The sequence below is a fragment of the Malurus melanocephalus genome, unplaced genomic scaffold (genome assembly GCF_030028575.1).
Source record: "Malurus melanocephalus ecotype Western Australia unplaced genomic scaffold, MMel_1.1 scaffold_245, whole genome shotgun sequence".
NCBI classification, from domain to species: domain Eukaryota; kingdom Metazoa; phylum Chordata; class Aves; order Passeriformes; family Maluridae; genus Malurus; species Malurus melanocephalus.
This window is the reverse complement of record NW_026623477.1, coordinates 310160-323701: the sequence shown is the minus strand read 5'-3', so window position 1 is coordinate 323701 and position 13542 is coordinate 310160. Positions and strand designations below refer to the sequence as shown.

At 44.3% G+C, this 13542-nt stretch overlaps 1 protein-coding gene across 6 annotated transcripts in view; it reads left to right on the top strand.

Annotated features, from left to right (window-relative positions):
• Nucleotides 1-13542, top strand: part of CADPS (calcium dependent secretion activator) — a 202989-nt gene that overhangs the window by 108593 nt on the left and 80854 nt on the right. For all 6 annotated transcript variants that reach the window (XM_057375338.1, XM_057375342.1, XM_057375341.1 and 3 more), the window contains exon 12: nucleotides 8645-8781. In XM_057375338.1, the coding sequence (XP_057231321.1) occupies nucleotides 8645-8781 (137 nt within the window). The remainder of the gene's footprint in view (nucleotides 1-8644; nucleotides 8782-13542) is intronic.

The following is a 13542-nucleotide window of genomic DNA, read 5'->3' as shown; positions in this document are numbered from 1 at the left end:
GGTCTTGGTTTATTATTGGGTTTTTTTTGGCTTGGGTATTTTGKTTTGGGGTTGGGGTTGTTGTTTTATTTTTTTTTGCCTGCGGAAAGGTAAGGACTTTTGCAAGAYATTTTATTATTGTACGTTTATCTTTATACCTGTCATATATTATTTTTTTTTTTGTGCTTATTAGAGGCTATGGTGAATGAGGATGTGCAAAGAAGTAAATGTTAAGCCATTTGACGAGTAACTGTTGTTACAGCTTCCATGTCGTAGCAGTCCAAGACGGCTCATGCGCATGCATGCACACGCACAGAAAWTCCAGCCCTCCACGCCTGGCATGGAGCTGTCTGTCACACCCAAACTTGGGAAGCACATACCTTGCTGTTTGGGATACTTGGGAGAAATAGTGAATTCTGTTTGGTTTACACCTCTTTTTACTTAGAAAATATAAAGTTTGAGCAGCGCTCAAATTCTCTCCATAGTCCGATGGCAGCAGTTGGCGTGGAAGTAAACAGACAGCTCCRAACCAGGGTGGAGTTTATTTTATTTGCAATTTAAGTACTGAAAAAAAAAATAGATCCTGCTATTCATTATTTTTTGTATGACTCTACAGTGCCTTTTATGTGGGTGAACAATACCTGTTAGAGTGAAAAGTTTTTGCTTTTTTATTTTGCTACAATTTCAAAGAAAAACTCCATTCATGCAAAGCTGTGCTTTTCTCCAGTGTTCGCATTATAAAAGAAAAAACTCCAAACTGTTCTTGTTTACTGTTGAAATCATTCACAATATTATAGTCAATAATGCTGCCAATACATATTACACCTTTTGGCAATATTTAAGCTTCATAAAAGTGGTCACTTGTCTGAAAGCACCAATCTTTGTTCGTTCTGTGTTAGTGATGCATCAAAGAAAATTCCCAAACGTGCTCAACGTTCTTTTTTTTTTCTTGAAGCCCTTTTTTTTAACATGAAAGATTGGTCTGTACTTGTTTTACGTATCATTTGTGGTTATATGTAATTTTTAATGTCTGTTTATATCTAATAACTGTTAATCACACCATATACAATGAGTTTGTTGTTTTGTGAATTTGTGGTGATTTGTTCCCCCATAATAAGTAACGAGGTTTATTGAGCTGCTTGAGAAATTTTCAGCTGTAAGTGGTTTTCTTTTCGGTTSGTTTAATTTTCTTTGAGTTTCTTTTTCATTCTTTGCTTGAACCCAAATATTTAGCTGCTAGGTTAGGGCTCCTGTCTGCTTTCCTGAGCCTTGTTGCTAGTCTTTATGTTATTCTGGTTTGTTCCTTCTTACCCTGCTAACTTCTAGCTGGACTCAAGGGTAAGTGCTTCCCTGTAGCTAGCACAGCTCAGATAATCAGACTAGATTATCTGACATATGCAATGTGCTTTTTTTTTTTTTTTTTTTTTTAAATCTTTTTTTTTTTTTTTTTTTTTTTTTTTTTTTTTTTTTTTTTTTTTTCTCTTAAATCTTTCTCATGTTTAGATTTTGTAGTACAAACTTTCCATGTTATTTTCCTGAATTGAGATTTGAAATGTAAGTTTCCATACTGAAATTGGGATGCATGTGATGTTTGCATAATTGCCTTCTCTCCCTGGCTTTCACATTGGCATCAAGTGATCCTCTTAGTAAAGCCAATCATTAACATTTCTATTTTTCATTCCAAGATGTAAATATTAATTAACATCACAATAAAACTGTAAATAATACCTTCTTTTGTTTCATGGAATTTACATCTAGTTGACTGCTTCCTGCCTGAAAACAGATCATTTTGCACTCTGACAATATCCTTTCTCTCCGTGCCGATGATTAGCTTGGTGCAGCGCACCAGAGTGCGGGGCTAACCGTGGACACCTCAAAGCATAGAAAGGTAGGGCAGGAGACCCCAAGAAAGACAGACAAGGTGCAGGACTCCAGAGGAGACCCCCAGAAACCCCTCCACACATTCCCTATGCACAGAGCCCTGAGTCATCGAGGTTTGATAGCTCCCTCTCCCATAAACTCGGTAGGGAATGATTTCAGCAGCAAGTGGCAGCTCTCTGGGTCACCCTGCATTTGGAGATGCTGGCCCACTCCAATTTAAATGCATTTGTCATGGAGGGGTGCTGCTCTTCCCCAAAATTACCATAAATTAATATTTCAGCTTGGGTCTCAGTCACCAATCAAAGCAATGCTAGTCAAAGAGTAAGCCAGGGGATTTGCTATTTGACCTTTTCCCACTGGAACACCTACTTTGCAAAAGATAAAAGCCCAGACTTGTGCTGTAAGAGAGCTTCTCCTTAGTTTGTTCAGTCCTAAACACACCCCGTACAAATCCTTTATTGGTGTTAAAATCTTCTGTAATATCTGGCGAGTGCCTGCTTTCCTTAGGAGGGAATAGCATCAGTGGGTCATGAGAGCTGGCAAATATGTATCCGGAGTATCTGAATGCAATTATGAGAAGGAACAGGCGGTGTCATCCCTCTTGGCCATCAAACAAGACTCCTTTTTTCCTTCCCGCTCCTTTTATTTCCTTTTTCTTCTTTTTCCCTATGTGTGAGTATGTGCGTGTGTGTACAAATATCCCCCTGGGTAGCAGGCAGAATTCCTTCTCAGCAGACACTTTCTTTTTTCTTTCTTTATTTTGTTTTCTAAATGTTTGGATTTCCAAAGAGAATTCTTATCAGCAAAAAAGTACTTTACAGCAAAAAGAAAAAAAAAAATCCACAAAAGTTTAATTTGAACAAAATACAGATTTTTGCCACTTTGAAAGAAAGAAAGAAAGAGTGAATGAATGAATGAATGAACCTGGGTTTGGCAACATTACATGTATTTGCACTACAATGCATCGCTATCCTATTAGATTATTAGTTTTGTGCTTTAATTGCTTTACTTTTTTTAGATAGTTAGAGATGAGAACGCTGCTGTGTCTTCTGTATTGTCAACTTGCAGATGCTTCATTGCAGGAATGCAGAATTAAAATGTTAAATCAGTCTCACATAATTTGCATGAAATTAAAACTATCCTGTAAATCTTTTCTACGTGCTTAAAGAAGCCTGGGACTCTAACTTATGAAATACAAATTCACAGGTTTCTGCAGCCATCCAATTCAAAATATTTTTAAATAGTTATAAAAATGCTGTGAAACAATGTTTTATATGATAAAAAGCTGTTCTAAAACTGTGTTTTTAACTTGCCACACAAGGAATTATGTAAGTGCCTACTACAAATTCTTATTCATCTAAGTACCAATCATTAGATAACTTAGATTGCAATTCAGTGCCTGGTGTGTCTGGTGATTTACAGGAGCATTCATAATAATTTATTAAAATTCTAACCGAAGCAGAAAAGGGTTTGTTTGCAGCAGGGGAAAAGCCACAAGCCACAGGAATAAACATCCAATTAAATGTAAAACTATCTTCTAATATGCAATGGAAAAGAAAGAGCTCTTGGCTTTGCAGCTGAGAGGTGAGTTGTGGCTCCTGCAGTGGCCGCAGCTCTGCACCGGGAGGAGGTTTAGGATTTAGGATGGAGATTTAGGAAGGAGGTTTAGGATGAGGTTTAGGATGGAGGTTTAGGATGGAGGTTTGGAAAGGAGGTTTAGGATGGAGGTTTGGGAAGGAGGTTTAGGATGGAGGTTTGGGAAGGAGGTTTAAGATGAGGTTTAGGATGGAGGTTTGGGAAGGAGGTTTAGGATGGAGGTTTAGGATGGAGGTTTAGGATGGAGGTTTAGGTTTAGGATGGAGGTTTAGGATGGAGGTTTAGGATGGAGGTTTGGGAAGGAGGTTTAGGATGGAGGTTCAGGAAGGAGGTTTGCAGAGCCCTGAGCACACACACACACTTCTCAGAGGTGGCAATGGCACAGTGCACAGGGAGGAGGGGACATGGTAAATCACCAACTAGCACTGCCAGCAGCTCGCCCCCAATCCACCAGGCCTTGTAGKATCCAGGTACAGGGGTTTAGTGTTTCCCCCTCCAGAACACTGGTGTCTGTAGTGAAGCCTCTTGCTCCACACCAGCAAACAAAATGAGGTTTTTGGGCACTTCCCTGGGTGTTTCTTTAATGAGTCCAGCCCAAAAGTGTCCATGAGCAGGAGGTGCCCCTGCCCCTYGGGGCAGGCACTGGGTTGCAATGGGCACTCCATGAGCTGCCCACCGTGCTGCATTGCAGGCCAGGCTGGAAAACTTCTCCTGCTTATCCCAGCCAGGCCAGCAAAGACTTTTCTAGAAATATCTGTAAATGAATAGCTGCCATCAATCATTGTCATTCCTTTATTTCATGTCTCCTGATGAGGTTGACTAGTGTCATTGTTTGTTACTGTCCAAACCACATCTTCATTCTTGTAATGTCAAGCAGATATGACAAGCACACATTTTCCAGATGAGTAAGATACAAAGTCACCTTTTAATTTACAGTTGTTTGGTTTTTTGTTTGTTTGGTGGATTTTTATTGTTTTTTTTAATAGGCAAACGTGTTGTAAAATTTACTGGATTTTCAGTTGCCTTTGGTACTATAATGAAGTCACTCATTAATGAAAAGAAATAAATCTGGAGTAAGAAATTCTTACAATAAAATGGCTACCTAAAGCCTTTTATAACAAGAATTCTTTTATGGAGCTTGTCCCCCGCTATTAACTTCACTGCTCTCAGAACAAAATCTGCCAAAATTATTGCTGGAGCAAAACAAATGCAGAGAGCAGGGAAATACATTTAAGAAAAAAAAAAAATGAGATATTTGACTGGTTTGTCTCTTCCTTTTTGAATAACAGTTAGATAAAGAGGAATACAGCCCTCAGAGAACCAAATAGTGGGACAGTCCTTTGGTTTTCATTATTCTTGTTATTGTTTAAATCTTTGTATTCCCTGGCAGATTTTTAAGACTCTGATTTCAAACACATGTAGGGAGGGTRTGTGTGACAGGGGTCCAGTTAATGGAGTCAGCACAAAATGCAAACTGGATAAAAATGAACAAAATAAACCCGGCAGTATTAAAAAAAGCCAGTAATGTAGGGGACCAAGTGTGATATAAAAGGCCAGAGTCTGCAGTTTTGCAGAAGAAAGGTTTGTGGAGCCTGTGCTGGCCATGCCTGTCCGCTGGCAGCCTCCCTCCTGAGACCACCATCGAACACCTTTCAGCTGCAGTTGTGTGCAGCTTGTCTAAATATGTAAGATAACTTTTGTGGGCCTGCAGCAGCATTTCTGCTGGGGCCCCGAACAAAGAAACACCAGTGAGCTTGGCACGGCACCTTGGGAAGGGATTGCAAATTACTGGAGCATCATRTAACTYTCTTTCTTTGGTTTCTCCTTCCTTTTTAGCTAGAATAACAGAGCAGGGTCAAAAAAGCAGCTGTATTTGACTGAAACAATTAATTTAAAGTACTTACAAATTGGCTGTACAGTTTGGGTGTGAATATTAGCCATTCTCATTTTATACTTTGTTTAAAATCACATTCAARCTGTATAGGCCATTTTGGTAGAAGGTGGATTATATGTAAAACTTACTTTGTATTCAGATGTTGGCATTATTTTAAATTGGAGATATTGTCTGAAGCAGAGTAATAATATATTTGGGTCTGTTCTTTTTGTGTTGCCTACAGAGTTTAATGTTTTCGGTGTAATTTGATTAATGAATTTAATTTTTTTAAGTGAGTCTGTTGGAAAAATCAAAATACAAAAGTAAGTTGCAAGGTGTATGGGGTGTTTCTTTGGAATAATTGAGGGAAGGCGAGTTTAGTATAGGATTGACTTGTTTWACCTGCTCCTTATTATTTTTGAGAATTTTGGCCCAGAGCAGYATGTGCCCCAGGGATATTCCATGTAAAAGAAACATATATTTGTATTGCCATTCTCCACAGACATCTCCAGTTCACATCACAGCAGCTGTGTCCCCTGGTGGGTGCTGTGCACCCATCCTGCCCTGAATCTCTGCTGCTGCAAAACGGTTTGGGCTRTGCAGGGAGAGCTGCAGCTGCTCATCCTCCTTCCCATGGCACAAATCCACATTTTAAACTACTGACTGAGCAGAAGTCATGTGGATCGTGCTTTTCTGGTCACTTGAGCTCACACAGTGCCATGCCTGACGTCTCTCTCTTCATGTGGTTGTTCTGAGGTGGAGAGATTTGGGGCAAATGGGCTTTCGAGCAGGCACCCAACGGGATGCTCAGTAAGATGTAGCTTCAAAGTGTTTAATGAAAGCAAAATTGCCCCTGATTATGGACAGTTGTGAAGGACATTTAATCACTGTGTCTGTTCTCACGCTTGGCAGGGAACTGTCTGTGCCCCTGCCTTGGGCAGGGAGATTGTGAAAAGCCCAGCCAGACCCTCGGCTCTGTGGAAGCCAGCGGCGCTTCAGTCGGTTCCCACCAGCAGAAGGTCTGCTCTGCRCCCACCTTGCTCACAGAACCTAATATGGGGAAAAGCTTGTTAGTCTGGAATAAAAAATACCCGTTTCAAACATGCTTTCTAGCACATATGCTCAAAAAAGTTCACCAGCTAAAGGGCTAGAGGACTCTTCAAATTTCCAGCTGATTTACTCGGCTCTCAGAGCCTCGTTGGCTGAGCGGGAGGATTGACAGTGTATCAGGGCTCCTAATTGAAAAGTAATAAAATCTCTGAGCAAAGCTGGCAAATGAAGGCCTCCAGCCAATTTGTCAGCTTGCAGTCAACTCCGAGGAGCCGGGCAGAGCAGCAAGCCATTAAAAATAGTCTGATAATAGCTGTTRAAACATTTTGCGGGCACTGGGGATGGAATCGAAAACAGCACAGCCGAACTCTTTGGGAGTGAATGCAATCAAATCCATCTTGGCCCGAAGGGACAGAGACAATGGGGCAGAAAGCTGTCAAAACAGACAGGAGCCAGCCCGTGCTGCAGGCCCCAGGGCTGGGTGGGCTGAGCATCCCACACCCAGGGATGCTGGAGAGGTGCCACGGAGGTGCTGCGCTCCCCAGGGAGGTTGTCCCCATCCCCTTGTGCTGCCACCTCACTCAGCACCATCAGCAGCTTCTTCTGTCCTGGTGCTGAATGCACAGAGCTGCCAGCAGAGGCAGAGGGGGGGATTTGGGACCTGGGAGGGAGGCAGGGGTAGGGGGGCAGCAGGACCCAGCACATAGAGCAAAACAGGGGAGCAGACCCTCAAAAATTAACCCTGTATGGGAAAAACGTTCGTGTTTGTTCAGCGGGGTTGTAGTGAGGAAAATTGCCAGCTACAGCTGAATTAAGTATTGCTAGCAGCTAATTGAAATGTTGCATGCTTTAATTTGTCTGATTTCTTTCCAGTGGGTGATGTTATTTATACAGTTTGTATATAGATAACGACAGACTATACAGAAAATGTAAAGATTGCTACCAATGATCAGTACTGTGTGAGAGCACTGACACAAATGAGGTATTTGGAAAGACATGCCATCCTTCACAGCTAAATATTGAATAGAAAAACATATATAAAAGAACATTCTCACTCTCATTTAAATCTTTTTTTTTCCTTTTAATTAAGGATTTTTGTGATTTTTTTTTTTCTGGTAAAGACGGATTTTGTTTTAAAACAAATACAGTTACCATATACTCCTACTGCGGAAAACTGCATTTTTCTGTCCTTTCAGCCACATTGTTTCAAGGCCACCCAGTTCCCCTAGGAGGCTATAAACAGGGGAAGGATTTAAATCCTGTTTTCTTTGTCGAGGATTTGGCAAGAACCCATATAGTAGGAAGCTGAGCACAGACAAAACCGAGTGAAAGGTGTCCTTTAATTCCCCAGCCGCTGCTAGAACAAAACCTGCTCCCAGCGGGGTCCCGGCTGGCCGCACCCAGGCTGGCTTGGCGGCTTCATTTCAACTGCTGAATTCGGTGTATTTTTAGTTAACCATGTTGAGATTAATTAATTAGCCCCTAGGAGTTAGTGCCCATAAACGTCACCCAAAGCAGAGAAGTGTGAATACGTTGAGGCTGTTAATTCACCCAAAAATGGCAGCTCGTAATCCAGGCAGRGGAAATTCAGTCTCTCCGTCGGGATGACTGGCAGCTCCGGCACACTGTCGGGTTACTGCCTCTGTGACAACAAACTACATATCAATTTAACTTCCTAGCAATGCTTAAAAGAGCATCTTTTTATTTCAGTGAGGTAGCATTTAAAGTTGCTGTTAGGAAAGAAAATTGCCGTGGGGAAGACAAACATTGGCATTTGGAGAAAGAACAACGTAACTGGTGTGATACCTAGAAAACCTAGTAAATGTAGAGGAAAAAGGCTGTAACTTCATTAGAATGGCAGAATCTATTGCAATTAACCACAACTATCTAAATAGGAGCTAATTCACTTACGTGAGCCAAAATTCTGTTAACTCATAGCCTATTGTAAGATGCAGAGTGAATTCTTGCGTTTGTGTTCTGGTTTTAAGTAGAGAATAAATGCACTATAATGAGCAGTTGACAAGATGTTAATTCTAAAATCTTTTGCCTAAATGCAATAATACAGACCATAACTGATGCAAGTTGACAATGGGAGGTGAAGTGTACTGTATAGCCTGCAAAGAGAAAACTTAATGGCAATGGAGGGAAGAGGAGATACTTGGCTTTCATGCTTCATACTGTATATTTTTTTTCTGTTGTATTTGTCAACTAAAATGTCTTATATCTCTCTAAATGGTGTCTTTCTCTATATGTATAAATGAACAGATGCAGATAGAGCTCAAAAGCATGGCATGGATGAATTTATCTCTTCCAATCCCTGTAACTTTGACCACGCTTCACTCTTTGAGATGGTTCAGCGCCTCACTTTGGACCACAGACTTAATGATTCCTATTCTTGTCTGGCAAGTATATTCTTTGGTCTCTAGTGATATAAACATCAAGCAGCAAAGTCAAAGCTAGTGCGAGTGGGGGCTAATCCCCCTGTTGCTGGAAGATTGACTTCTGTTTACACCAGGTTTGAATTTGGCCCAGAGGTRTTTTCTTTTGAGAGGCTGCCTGCAGTGAACTGACTGCTGTTCTTCTCCAGTCGCACTGTCTTTATCATTTCTGTTTGCAATGCTTAAAATGTTTCTCCCTGCAAAGAAAAGCTCCAGTGTGGGGATGTGAAGTAGAGAGCAGTGTTTTTGCAGCCTCCYGCACTGCCTTCCAGAGTCTTCTGGATGAAAGAACAGGGCAAAGATGACTGTGTGGTACCACCTCCCATGTCAATGGAGTCCCCCACGAATTACTGTGGCCCAGCTTTGTGTCTCTTTATGAGCAGGGGTCCCAAGCAGGTAACAGATGGGACTGTGTGGATAACTGCAGTGCTGCTGCAGTYTGTCTGTGCTCACATAGTTGCATGCCCATCCTGAGTACTCCACGAGCAGCAGTTGCAGCTCTTTGTCCGCTGTGGGACGGTGGCACTGAGATGCTCCAGGACAGCTTGTAGCCTTTGGCTGGGGTGCAGTGCCTGGGGGCTCTTATGTACTGTAAGGGCTTCAATAACAAATAACCTGTAACAATGCAACTTGAGCWATTGACTGTTAGCAGTTTCAGTGAGGAGGTTGAACAGATTCTTAGTTTTTGAGAAAACAACAGGATGAATCCTTTCCAGAGTGTCCTGAAACAGAGGAYATGTCCTGAACAGCTTGGGACAGATCCTGACCTGCTGCCCTCCTGCTGTTGCACAGGGTTGCACACTGGGGTCTCATGGTGGGCTCCTTCAGCAGAAGGACCCCTCACTGCCAAGAACCTTTGCCAGCTGTGCAGTCCCTGGAGCTCTCGAGTGCCTTGCTGTTCAAAGCAGCAGCCTGGGAACGCAGCTGAGCACTTGGCAAGGAGGCTGCCAGTCTCAAATCCTGCCCTCCCTGTCCCCCTCCACCATGGTGCTCCTCTCAGTACCCTGCTCCTTGCACCACACACAGCCCCTGAAGGGCTGAGATCCAGGAAATGCCACTAGCAGTAGTGAGTTGTCACCTTGGTGAGGAGAGGCAGGGCTAGGAGGAGCGGAACATTCCCTGAGGTAAGGACGGGGCGGGCAAGGCTGCACTTTACCCGCAGATCCCGAGTGGTACGAGTACTTGGTGGGAGCATTGTCAGACCTGCAGCAGGTTCCTCACTGGTTCCATCAAGGTCCTTGCTCTGGCAGGCAGTGACKTTGGCATGCGGCTTCTGCTCCCCACGCATGGCTGACCCTAGGAAGACCATCCCCATCCATGCATGTCTGAGAGGTTGGCTTGCTGCTGGTTTGTCTCTGTGCAGTCTCGGGCCTGGTGAGAGAGCTGTGGCCGTTGAATTAAACTCATGGAGAGGTGCGAGGCCATCGCTGAAAATGATTAACAATGTTTTTCTTCAAGAAACCCACCAGCCGCACTTCTGCTTGTTATGGAGATGTTTAGGCCCTTGCTTGAAGCTTCCAGAGCGGTGGAGCTCCCCTCAGCACCAAGACTCATCCTCTTCGGAGCGGAGCATCACCAATTAACCATCTTCTTTCAAATCACCCATTGCAGTGTTGTAAGGAACAGAATAATGGCCTGTGTTCACCTACGCTTGGTTTCACGTTGCCTCYTTACTCGCTTTACCAAGGTGTTGTCCTGATCACGGTGTAAAAACAGACTGACCTCAAAATCTGATTTTAMCTGCAAGGAGCTCCCACTATTCTTGCTGTGTCTTTGGGATGTTGGTGATAGCACTGTGCTGAGTTGGCTGGAGGGGCTGTGAGCCCGTGGTCAGCCTGCTCCGTCCCCTGTGTGCCCCTGGGCGATTCCTGTTCTTCCTACAGGACACTCCATGCAAGCTCCCACAGAGTTCTGCCTCCTCACACCTCTTGCTGTTTCCAAACGTGGACGTGGAGGTGCCAGGGAAGGCTTACCCTGGCACAGAGGATAACTCAGCATCGCTTCCTTTCTGGAACCAGGTTAAACAACACAACTGTGAGCCCAGTCTCGGGCTGAGCCAGGCATCCCTAGGAAAACAAACAGCCTGGCTGATTCATCCCAGCCACGGCACAAGTGCTGTTCACTGGCACAGCTCCGTGCTGGGGAAGGGGAAGAACACTTTCTGCATTCCTTGCAGAGGGGTCCTGCCCATCATCCACAAATTGATAATGCAGTCACACTCAGAGTGTCTCCTGGACTTTAGGGAAGAGTATTTAGCTGTTCCAGCTTAGTGTGGAGCCCACACATGCGTGGCTCTTCATTCTTTTCACTTGGACGAGTGTGTTGTTTCTGAAAGTGCCCTCCAGCTCTTCCCAAGACTTCCCCACCCACTGCCAGCATCCAGCTCACACCCATCTCTCTGCTGGAGCTGTATGGCCCATGGTCTGTCAGCATTCATGGAATTTGCATTGTACAGCACAGCAGGTACTGGGGGAAGGTCCTCAGAGTACCCAGCCTAACYGAGGGGAGGTGAAGGAGTCAGGTGAAGAGGTCCATGAAGCAGGCCACCGAGATGAAATTCTCTTGGATTTCCTATGATAAATGGGAAAGTTCAGCTACTGAAATGTGAAGAGTTTCCCTCAAAATCTCAGGTTTTCTCAAAAKTTGCATTTGCCCTTAGAAAACTGGCCAATGTGTCACCAGCCCTGACCAAGCCTTGCTTTTCCCAGCTCCAGAGCTGCCCTGGCACTTCCTGCTGGTGCCTGGGATGTGTCCCCTCATCAGAGCGATTCAGCTTGTTGAACACAGTGGAGCTCCTGGTATTCTTCCCTTCCTCCATTGTCTCCACCAGGTTTCCTCATGTCATTGGAGACCATCTGTGAGGTGGGGTCTCTCTCAGCACGCTGAGCTGCACCTCTCTGCACAGGGGACAGACACCCTTTGTGTCACCGCTCTCAGCTGCGTTTGTCAGATGGGCTGGGTGTCAGCTGGCTGGGCCAGGCAGATCTTCATAAGAGCCAGGATCAGCCTGAAGATGTTTGGTGTCTGTCTGAAAATTGCCTTTCAGCAGACCTTAGGGTTTTTCCTGGGGCTGTGGCAAGCACCATTTGCTGCTCCACTGGAACCCCATTCGGCAGTAAGTGTTTTGTTTCCTACCTCTGCCATGCAAGGGAAGACCTCCTGGTCCTCCTGGRCTCTGGATCTGCTGCCTGTGCTCTCATGAGGTCTGGGGCTCATCACTGAACCTCTGAGCTCTGCTCACACTTCCCCTCATTGCACCATGGCAGTGATTTTGGGTGTTTGCCCCATCCCTTCTGTTCTCCTGAGGACCAGCACGTCCCAGACCCAGCTCAGGGGAGCAATGTGGGATKCTCGGGATCGCTGAGTTCAGCCTCTGCTTCCTTTGCCTCAGACTCTGATGTTTGACTCCAGTGAATCAGTGCCAGCCTTCCCATCACTGTCAGTAGAGCCAAGATTCCACCCCACAGAGAGAAATGAGTCCTTTGTTCTAGGTGAATATAACAATTTCAGCCACACTTCTGCCCCTGTGACCAAAAGCAGAGCAATCACGGCGTTTCCATATTTTTACCRTGCCTGATCACCTAAGACTTACGTGAAGAGAGACAAGAGAAGGTCCAAGGATGTAACAAACAACATAAAGAACTTCCAGAATCAAGCATAATACCACCAACCAAAAAGCAGAGAAAAATACCATTAAAAGTGGTGAAGGCAAATATACCCCTCCCAAAAAAATAGCCTTCCAGAGGGCCGTCCCATCTGCATTGTTCTGTGTCTTCATTTTGAAATGTGCACTTCTAGTGATCCCAGCACTGTAGCTACTCCCTATATCTATCATTTTCCCCTCATTATTTTAATTCTTTTCTCAATCTGTTTTGGAGTTGGCCCAATAAGGATGAGCAAATCCTTCTCTATGTCTTTGAGCTCTTAATTGATATTTCTTCAACTCTTTTCAAAGCAGCTATTTTGGCATCTAGAAAAGATTTGGTGTCATCTGAGTGGTAGAAAATATATTTTAATCTTTCACAGCAGTGTTGTTTCTAAGATGTAGCATTTGGGGTAACAGATGGGGTGGCAAAGAAGTTGCCTATAGGGGCAGTGCTCTGCCTCAACTACTCTCCCGCCCGCTGCAGGAACTTTTCAATTAAACGATGAAAGATTTTGCAGCTTGATGCATTCCAGAGCTGCGTCTTAGCAATTGTTTAGCACCCAAATTTCCATGTAAATATTGACGATTTTGCAGCGCTTTGAAAAGCAATCTACGAGATTATTCTTGTTCTCRTTTGCGCCTTTCCCGAAGGCAGCGGCACGCTCCACTTCGGCTGTCCCAGGACCTTCACCGGAGCCGTCCCCTCGCAGGGAAGGGTATCCTTGGGAGTCTGGACCTTGCACCACAAGCCATGTGTCACCAGCCCCTGGGGACTGATAGAAATGGTCTGAGGTTCCTGGATGTGTGAAGGAACCGTGCTCTTGAGCAGAGCTGCCCTTGTTTCGGTGCCGAGGAGCTGGGCGATGTCAGTGTGTCGCCAGCAGCGTGCACAAAGGACAACAGGAAACGTCCCTTTCTGATACTGCAGAATTGCCTTTCTCCATCTGCAGGACATTCCTACCTGCCAGATGCAAGAGAAGTAATTTTTCAGTGTAATCTTCTATCCTCTTCCCCTAGATCAATCTTCCTGCTCCTGGTGAAATGTACAATCCCACCCCCAAAATGAGACTACTGTTTCA